The sequence below is a fragment of the Monopterus albus genome, unplaced genomic scaffold, assembly GCF_001952655.1.
Source record: "Monopterus albus unplaced genomic scaffold, M_albus_1.0 scaffold147.1, whole genome shotgun sequence".
NCBI lineage: Eukaryota > Metazoa > Chordata > Actinopteri > Synbranchiformes > Synbranchidae > Monopterus > Monopterus albus.
Window position 1 is genome coordinate 1,303,184 of NW_018128027.1, and position 10,294 is coordinate 1,313,477.

The window sequence follows — 10,294 nt, forward strand, 5'->3', positions numbered from 1 at the left end:
AGCTGGCTACTACACCACACAATACAGTTGTTATTTTCATTTGCAGATTACCAATAGCATGTGCTCAGATTACATAAGATATAGTTGCAGCATTCCAAGTGAGTCTAATCCCCTAATAGTCAACTAGTCAAGGTCAAACACCTAATTAGTCAAGGAGCTACAAATCAATATAAAATCTCAGGTGAAACATATTTTTAGGTTTAGGTTAGGTTTAAGAATTTATTTCGAGCAATACTGACATATAACAAAACAATAATACAGTCAATCCCTACAAGGTATAGTCCCTTACATTAACAACATACCTCAATCAATTGCTCAAAACAAAGTGGGAAGACGTCAAGCTTATTTAAGCCCACCCCAGTCAGTTACAATAAAACAAAAAACATATTGGCTACTTCCTTATTAATTAATACTAACCAAACATCCAATTTCTATATATGTACATAAATATATACACAAATGCAAGGAAAAGAAAACAAAAGGACCAACAAACAACATACAAAACAAATAAACAAAACGACATATCGTGAATAAACGCCATATAACACCACTGGTAACAGTAGCAGTCCTCCCAACGATGATAATCCGGACACCTACCAGGTGTCTATAAATACATCTTCAGAAAATTAAACCCCGTCCTCTCTGTACTGTGACAGAACCCATTCAAGTCCCAAACTATTCCATAGTTTAACCTCACATACAGACACACAGAAACTCCTCCTAGTAGTTCTGACCATTGGTATTACAAAGTACCCATAGCCCCTCAAACTATACAACTGCTCTTGCTGCGTAAATAACTTTTGAATATTAGCAGGTAATAGATTGTGAAATGCTTTAAATAGAAATTGTACCATGTTGATTTTAACAAGATCCTGAATTTTTAATAACTTTGATTTGAAAAAAAGTGGATTTGTATGCTCAAAATATTCAACCTTATGTATGATCCACATCGCCCTTTTTTGTAAAATTACTAGTGACTGTATTGAATTATTGTAGTTATTTCCCCATACTTCAACACAGTAAGTTAAGTATGGTAAAATCATTTTATTTGGAACACAACCATTTTGAAGCGACAGATTGCAGATGTGTGCTAGAGGCATTTTAATATTGTATATAACTTTTTTTAATAGTGCCATATTGATGGAGTGACAGTCCATAGAAAATTTATTTTTAGACCTTTGGACAATATCCATTACTTCCTTGTTAACTTCTGAAAGAAAGATTGTGTTTGAATTAATTTCAATTTTATCAATATTGTGCTCTATTTGTTCGCCTGGAATTCTTGCTGCCAAGTCTGGACCAATGTTTACAAAAAAATTATTAAACCTGTTGACTACCCTGTTCATGTTATGATATTCCCCATTTGAGTCAGCAAAATATGCTGAGTAGGTGGGCGGGGTTATCCTTTTTTGAGAATACTATTTAATACATCCCATGTCCCCTGCACATACTGCATGATTGATAGTAACGAAGGCTTTTTTTCAAATCAATAAATATCCAGTGCCTTTGATAATTCTTCTGTTGCATCAATTATAGCCAATGCAGTAGATCTTTTACTTCTACATCCATATTGACTTTCCTTAATCAATTTGTGTTTTTCAACAAATTTTTCTAAACGGGTGTTAAATACTTTTTCTAAGATTTTTTCAAAACAAATATTTTGAAGAGAATATATTAAGTAGGTAACAATGCTTTCCTCTCAATGAAATTACTTTACAAATTCTGTCAATTTTATCACTGAGCTTCTTCTCTTTATTATTTGTACCCAAACCTAGGGTTAGTCAGTTTGGGATAGCTGCTGGCAGGGCACCGACATGCTTCTATAAACCCTTGCTACAGGGACATCAGTAGTAACTCTGCACATTTGCTTGGCTAGATTCTCTATTGAAGCTGGCATACTGCACAAACTCCCTGCCCTCTGACATTCACCTGCTTTCGGCTACATTCTTTTTCACTTTTGGGCTAAACAGTCCTGTCACAATTTTCCCCCATCTTATTTCATGATCTGAATTTATTTACTTAGTGTATTAAGAGAAAGGTTGCCAACAATGACAAAGGACATTTCATCTTGTTCACGAGTAATATCTCTAGCCCTGTAAAACAATTATTTAAGCAACCAAACAAATAATGTGACAAAAAGTAAAGTGTCAAGCCATGTTCTTAACTTTTTTTCAAATATTTCTGTTATAGAAATCTGCTCCAAAACCTGTCATAATGTGGAGAGGTGATGTCAAAGCCTCCTGTGACCCAGACTCATTGACTAGCACTGGCGGCAGTGCAGAGATATTAGCTTCTAAACGTTTTGAGTGGGATTAATCTCTCTAACCAATCTGAGATGTTCAATTGTTTCAGTAAGTTTTGTTGCATTCTCACTTACTGTAATTTAACAACGACAAATACCTGAAGAGTTGGGCAGAGTGTAGCGGAGCATAGCAGACTGTAGTGAAGCAGGGAGAGGGAGCGCTGGGAGGAGCACAGTGGATTGACAGTTTCATGGTAGTGTTACTTCAACTTACATACAGTAGCTTTAAGCTACACATTTAACTAATCAGCTGCGAGAACAACAATACAATGTAATAAATTTCCGAGGATTCATGGGTGTCATACTAACAGACTAGAGTTTAGACAACTAGTTGGTTAGTGGAATAGCATAATGGTCTTTCTCAGCCTACTGGGAGACAATTTAAAGCAAAGCTGAAGTCAGCCGTACTCATCACCTCACACAGAATAAACATGAGTATAATGTCGAGAGAAGGAAATACTGCCACTTACTAAAACTGGGTATGTAGGTCTCTGGACTTCTGGATAGGGGAAGGACATCCTCACTGGCCACCTAATAAGGCAGAAAATTATTTATTTTAATAGCAACAATAAAGGAAGTTGTTCAAATAATACTGTAGTGTAAAACAATCATTAAACATTACACGGGCCTCAGTGTAATTCCATCCACTGGCCTGAACAAAGGGATGTAGTAGATATTTAGCCTGCTTAGAAAAGAGACAGTGGCCTTTGGGTAGATCTTCTGCTTCTGTAAACAGTCATACATGAAGCCTACTGTTCTCATAAAAGAATAATGATTGGCGTAGGTGGAGAATAATGGTAGGTTTTTCATATATCTTAGCCTTGGGGAGAGTATGGCTGAGGTTAGCCCCACTGCCTATAATCTGATCAACACTCGCTGCGGAGCACTTGGCCTGATTGCAATCAACACTAGAGCAGTAAATATGCCATGTTTTAAAAGCATAACCCTGTGATATTACCAATTACATTTCACAGCTCTTTCAGTAAGTATGCTATGTGGTAATGGAGTTGCTGGGAAACAGACACTTCTGTCAACAGCAGGGTTTTCAAATGGAGGAACTAAGATGGATAATAGTTTTATGAACAAATAAGGTAAATTAATAGCTAATGAAATCAAGCCACAAGCAATGGACATTATAAGAACATAACTGATATATTAACTCATGCTTAACATATTATTCTAGTTTGTTAACTAATAAAATATTATATAGTATGTGTTTCACATTAAATCCTTTAACACAGAAAAATGGTAGGCTGACCTTTCACAAGGCCTATTCTCCAGGATGCTCATCTGTGCAGCAACAGTGTCACTGTGCTGGGAAATGGGTCACCTAATGTACTTCTTCAAGGAATAGCGTCAGTAATCCTGGAGTGCTCTGAGGGCATACCTATCCCTCAGTTTATAAAAAATGGAGCACCACATACTCACATGATCCTATATAGCTGACTGTTATTCTTCCTTTCTAAAAAACTTTTCAAGAATCATCAACTATCTATAAAATGTGTAAGGATGCATTGATGACTATCATACACACTAAGAAAGGCTGAGAGAAGCAGCCTCTATAATATTTTGTATAGGATCCAACTCTCCCCCTCTTGCGGCACTGCATCCATGGTGCATCATGAGATGTACAGCACACCTATATTTAGTTTTCTACCTCTGAGTAATGTGCCACCTCTTAAGTTTTCTTTAGTCTCATAGCAGATGTGCCTTTGGGTGTGATTCAGCATGTTCAATCAGCAGGGGAAAGGAGGAACAAAAATACAAAAATCTAACAGTGTAATAACATTGGAATCTTTTTTAAAAATGAACAATTTCTAAAAAAAAAAAAAGCTGAGAAATCAAGCCTATCCACAAATACACACTTACATACTCTCTAATTTTAAAGTCAATTTGAAACTCTGCTTAAAACCTCAGTAGAGATAGGCAAGAAATGACTGGTTAAGCCCTAAAATTCAAAGAGTATTTTTGGAAGCCGCTTCACTCAAAGAGGTAAACACTGCTTGTTGAGTCAATAGCTGCTTCATTAACTAAAAATCATTTATCTGGGGGCAAACTAACCTGCCATATCCCAGAATATTCTTTGAAGCTGTATATCTTATTGATAAATCTGGGAACAATGGCTAAAGTATCACGTGAGATAAGTGAGAGTATGGCAAATTAACAGTAATGATGGACCCCACCTGTTTGGAGCACTTTCCATTAGGTGTATCGAATTGCTGTTCATTCTCAGTGGCTGAACTCGAAATCTCCCAGGGTAGCTTGTTCTTCCCTTTTCCTGCACTGGCAATCCTCCTCTGAAGTGGAAGGTCATCAGTGAGGGAGCCCAAGCTGCCATAGTCATGTAATCGGTCACCGTCCTGTTCAGTTCTATGGCTCCTGGCGCTGCTTACCCGCCCTCCCTTCATCACCCAGTCCAGATCAGCTCCAGAACCATACTGCTGTCCTTGTTTGGGCACCACTAAGCCATACTCCACAATCCCCTCTGAGGAGAGTTTCGGAAGTATGTGCCTTGCTCTTCTTGCCTGTATAGCTGCCATAAGACCATCTGCATCCTCATTGAGCTCAACCATGTCCACAGCTTTCATCAAGGGCTGCTTTTTCCCTGTTTCGAGGCAATGGTCAAAAACAGCAAACAACTCAAGGGCAGCGTGGCGGACCTTCCATTTGCTGTCTGCCAAATATGGTGCAACCTCAAAACAAAGCTTGGGGATGTTGAAATCTTTCCTAGGATGAGTGAGCATCGCTGCCATAATAATGTTAAGGACATCTTCCCGAACCCTTGAATTTTTGTGTTTCAAGTTACTCATTACAATATCTAATACTTGTTGCGGTGCAACAGTTTTCATCAACTGTCGAAATGCGTTCATATATTCATTTCTGGTGATGGTGCGAGTGTCCCCCAGGGCCTTGAGAGCTAGTAAGACCAGCTGTTTGAAATATTTGTTTACACTTTTATCTAGCTTCTGAATCAGCAAGTTTAAAATCTGTAAGGTGCTGTACATCACTTTAAAATTACTATCATCCAGAAGACGAGTAAGAAAATTGATGAAGTCCTCAATACTATCAGATGGGACTGATCTAATGTTCACTTTTAAAAGGATGTGTTTGAGTTCTTCCACCCCACTTGTGCGATTTTGGTAATTCTTCAGATCAAGAAGCTTCTCGTGTAACTCGTGGGAGATCAACCCTGGTATCATTATTGATGATCTTCTGGATGTTGATAAATTTAAAAATCAAACACAATCTTACAAGGACAGTAATATTCCTCCTCTTTACTTGATGCTTTCATCCTGAGGGGCTGGTGATGGAAACCACTCCTGCGTGTCAAGCTGTGAGTGTAATACAGAGAAAATGTACAGTAGTCATGGGAATGAATAAACTCACACTTGCTTAGGGTGAAACGCGCTAATGAGCAAAACACTTCGTGACAGCCTTGGCGATAATAATTGTTACAGCACTGAGCCAAGTAACAGCACATATATTAACTGAGGGAGTGTCTCGTTGCCTCCTAACAGTATGATCGAACACCATGAACAACTAGGTTACGTTAAAGGGGAAATGGACACAACCACTTGTTGCTGTCAGGTACGGTAATTAAAAGCATAATACCTTTAACGTTACGGCTGTAACGTCACTTAACCTTACTGTGAAGTGTGTCGATCTGAGCCTTAGCCAGTTATACGACAGTGAATAACGCCTTTAATGGGCTAACAATCAATCACTACACGTTTTCTTTAACCAGCTCATTTTTACTTAAGTTAGCTCCATAGAACCTTAGCTAACGGTAACACCGCTCAAATGGTGCTAAGCTAACTCGCTACTCCGCTAATTATATTAGTGGTTAGCGCTGGCTGACTGGGCTAGCAAAGTTAGAAAAAAAGCAAGTAAAGAGACCTTGCATATCTCCTGGTCCTCTCCGGTGACGGGGGAAGAGGCTATCTCGTGTTATGTCGTCCACATTTATATATCATGCTGCTGCGGCTACGGTTCTCTAAGTGTAGACATTTCCACTGGCTGTTAGCTGGTGACTGGAGTGTCCAATGTTTGGAAGCTACAGAGGTATTCGCATCAAGAGGAGCCCCCACACACTCACAAACACACACCGAGGCAGCAAAATGGCGAATACAGGTCGCAAACTGAGCGCTTCCATGGTGACGCGAACCCCACAGGGTATCATCTCCTGAAAGCAACAACGCAGACTGATGGAAAAACAGTCCATACATTAAAATATAACTGATTTAAACTATGCGTCACATACATATCAATCACTGCCTTAGATAATGATTTACAGAATGTCATCCAGGTGTGCACTCATGTGGCACACAACAGCTTCAGTTTACCTGCAAGTTATTTATGCTAGAGTTTTTAACAATTACATAACCAAGTATGTTTACTTAAGTATCGTACTTAATCACATTATTGGTGCACTTTGCTTTCAGGTTATGTGGAAGAAGTACTCAGATCGTTTACTTACGTAAAAGTCGCAATACCACAGTATAAAATTACTCTGTTACAAGTAAAAGCCTTGTATTTAAATTGTTACTTAAGTAAAGGTACAAAGTACAAAGGTATTAGCATAAAATATACTTAAAATTATAGTAAGTAAAAGTACTCATTGTGCACAATGGCACATTTCACATTAATGTATCTCATATTACTGGACAGTAATTATTGATGTTTTATTGTGTACATAACACTTTATGCTGCAGCTGGTCAAGATAGAGCTAATGGTAATGACCTTATATGCTTATACTTTGAAGTACCTCTGCTGAGTAGCTTGTGAATTTCCCACCAGAGATCAATAAAGTCACGATTTTACTGTATTTTATTTAATTAATCTCAGTCTGAAAGTTCAGTGTTTATTTGTCATATGCACAGTTAGGAAACGTGTTTCCCTGTACAATGAAATTCTTACTTTGCCGTCCACATGAATGCCACACAACTAAACAAAGATAATTAAAGTTATCAAAAAATGTGGTGAATATAAAGTATAATATCCATCCATCCATCTTCGTCTGCTTTATCCTAGACCGCGTCGTGGGGGCAGTAGTCCGAGCAGAGCCTCTCAGACTTCCCTCTCCCCACACACCTCCTATAGCTCCTCAGGAGGAACTCCAAAGCGTTCCCAGGCCAGCTGGGAGACATATCTCTCCAACGTGTCCTGGGTCTGCGCCGAGGCCTTTTCCCTTCTCCCAAAGATACATGCCCGGAATACCTCCCTAGGGAGGCAACCAGGGGGCATCCTAAACAGGTGCCCGAGCCACCTCAACTGGTTCCCCTCAACGTGGAGGAGCAGCGGCTCTACTCTGAGCTCCTCATGGGTGGCTGAGCTCCGCACCCTAACCCTAAGGGTTATGGTTATTTAGTCTAAAACTGTTAATGTAGCATATTGACACACTGTATATCGTTATTTTGATTATATTGTAATCTCAAATGTTTAGTTATTAAACATCATTTGGATAAAGTGTCAGGTCAGAAATTTAATGTCCATTATATTATACTGCTCTCTTTACCACAACGCACCGATACAGAGACAGCATTACTATGGTTTTGTTAAGTATAATATTTTTCTGTAAAATGTAGCGAAGTCGAAGTATGAAACAGAAAATTTAAATACTCGAGTGTGAGAAGTACTCATTAAAATCTCGCGAGGGAAGCGACTTGTCAACAGCTTTCAAGTTGGTATTCCTTCCGGTTCATGAAACAACCACACGATCTGGTGTGGCAGTGGGGGGGATTTTAAAACAGGTCATTATTAAAGATCTGTAGCTTCATAACTAAATTCTATGTAAATCTTTTTCCGTTGTCAACTTTAAAGTTGAAGTGATTTTTTTCTTACAAAACATTTGATGTTTTAGAAAAGATTAGAGAAAATCGACCAAGGTAATATTAGCGTTTGTTACAGTTAGCTAAATACGCTAACTGTCGACCAGAAATGAAGCTAATCTTATTTGACTTTACGATTAGCTTAGTGTTAAAAATGAACCCAATTCTTTTGTTGGAAGCACAAGAAGTGAAGACAGGAGAGGACTGTTTAAAATCAACAGAAAGTTTACTGAATGTCTGATCACAGGTAGGCCTTACAGCGCTGGGATCAGAGAGATGGAGCTCCCGCAGGAGTTCCATTCTCTCAACCCCGAATTAAGGTCTTACAATACATTTTATCTGCTTGGGCTGCTCCGCCCTGGACAGAGGTACAACATTCAATAGTTTGTGGTCCTATTGGTCATTTGGTGTGAGCTGGAGCTCGCCAGTCAGTCAGTCAGTCAGTCAGTGTCAGGTGGTCATCTCAGGTTGTAGCCCCTGGCCTCTGCAGGACATCCCAAGACAAAGTAAAGCTTGGTATATGCTAAGTGGGTCAAGGTGTGAGTGTAAAACAGGCCTTTGCTAAAATGTGAATAGGCTGTCTGGTCACAAAGAGATGCAGACATCTAGTAAGTTATGAAAGGTAACTAAAGGGAACTAAAGGTATGAAGTAACTAAAGCTGATAAAGTAACTAGAGTCTATAAGACTCAAATCTTACATTAGGCAGGATAACCATCTAACGTTATTAAATGGTTGCCTAACTGATTGACTAAAGTGGTTTTTGCCATTGCAAAGTAACATTTGTAGGGTTATAGAAGTGGTAGAAATTAATAAATCAGTCAGATAATTATTAGACAATGTGTTGAATCAAATGTGTTAGTAATGCAATTTAGTAAGATTCAAAGTCTGCTCTGTTTCAAGGTTAGCAGTAAGCCAGGACACCAGTTGTTTTCCTGTATTAATCTAGTGTTGGAATACTATGTCTGAATAAATAAGTGAATGTCTTAGCTACACATCATGTGACAACATATACACACATTGAGCGTCCTCATTTTGTTATGACTAGGTAACACGCAGCTGCTCCAAGCCTGTGGAGCTCTAGATAAGAGATGGAGTCTGCTGGACTGACTTCATCTGTGTATGGGGTTAGCCCAAAACTGATAAATGTATTGGGCTCTGTGTTTCTGGGAGCTCCTCTCTCCAGCAGCCAGAGTGTGTGTGTGTTTCTGGAGGAAGGAACAACCCGGATTGTGTTCTGTAATCTTTATTTGAGTCTTTAAAAATAAATCAGCACTAAAATGCAGAAAGACGGACTCCTTCGTTATTCAGATCTGTCCAATAAAAGAACGGGGATATAACAGAAGTAACGTTACAGGAGAAGTAATAGCTCAATACTTTCGGTGGTGCTAGCTTCCATGTAATGTTTACTTGGTGTTTTTGACAGAGGCCAGACGTTCCTGCTCATTCATGACTGTTAAGAGGCAAACATGGATCTTTTTTAAAAACATTCACTGTATGTGATAAAAGCAAATGTTTTGGTGGCTGATACGACACTGCACGCTAAATTCATTTTAACCCTGATATAATATTAGTTTAAAAAAAATACTTTCACTTGATTAAAATGAATGGTTGAAGTAGTATTAATGCTAATTTTAATACAAATAAAAGCGTTTAGAGTTGGCATAAAAATTCCCCTCTTGCCTAAAGAAAATGTTTATCATTAAAGTGCAGCAAAGTTTTTGTATCATAATAATACATTTTATTTATATAGTGACTTAAAAGGAACTCAGAGACATCTTACACAATATCATGTATCTGTGGTCATAATGAGTGCTGTCATAGTACACAGTGCACATAGTGTTTACATTTATCATTCTTTCTACCTCTGTCTGCAAAGAATGTGGTCAATTGCTACAAGACCTGACACTGGACGCATTTTTAGATTGTCAGCTTTTTAGATAGAGACCAGAGATATTGTCTGGTTATTCATTAGTGTTTTTGTTCCACAGCTTTTCCAATTATTACCTTGTCATCCGGAGTGTCCATGTTGCAGTATTCCGTACATATGACATCCATTGTATGCATCTATTAACTATGTTTTAAGGAGTTTTTTCACAAAGGTCTGAAGACAGAGGGTGTTTTAAGCCTTACAGATTGCAACCCCCCCCCCCCAAGCAAGTTTG

At 38.5% G+C, this 10,294-nt stretch overlaps 1 protein-coding gene across 3 annotated transcripts in view; it reads right to left on the bottom strand.

Moving 5' to 3' along the window:
* The window catches only part of togaram1 (TOG array regulator of axonemal microtubules 1), a 15,554-nt gene extending 8,906 nt beyond the window's left edge, over positions 1-6,648 (bottom strand). For 2 of the 3 annotated variants that reach the window (XM_020614550.1, XM_020614548.1), the window contains exons 1-3: positions 6,200-6,648; positions 4,486-5,634; positions 2,773-2,833 (exon numbers count right to left, since the gene is read on the bottom strand). In XM_020614550.1, coding sequence (XP_020470206.1) covers positions 2,773-2,833; positions 4,486-5,502 — 1,078 coding nt within the window. In that variant the 5' untranslated portion in view covers positions 5,503-5,634; positions 6,200-6,648. The remainder of the gene's footprint in view (positions 1-2,772; positions 2,834-4,485; positions 5,635-6,199) is intronic. The other variant, XM_020614549.1, reaches the window with a different exon arrangement.
* Between the last annotated feature and the right edge of the window lie 3,646 nt (positions 6,649-10,294).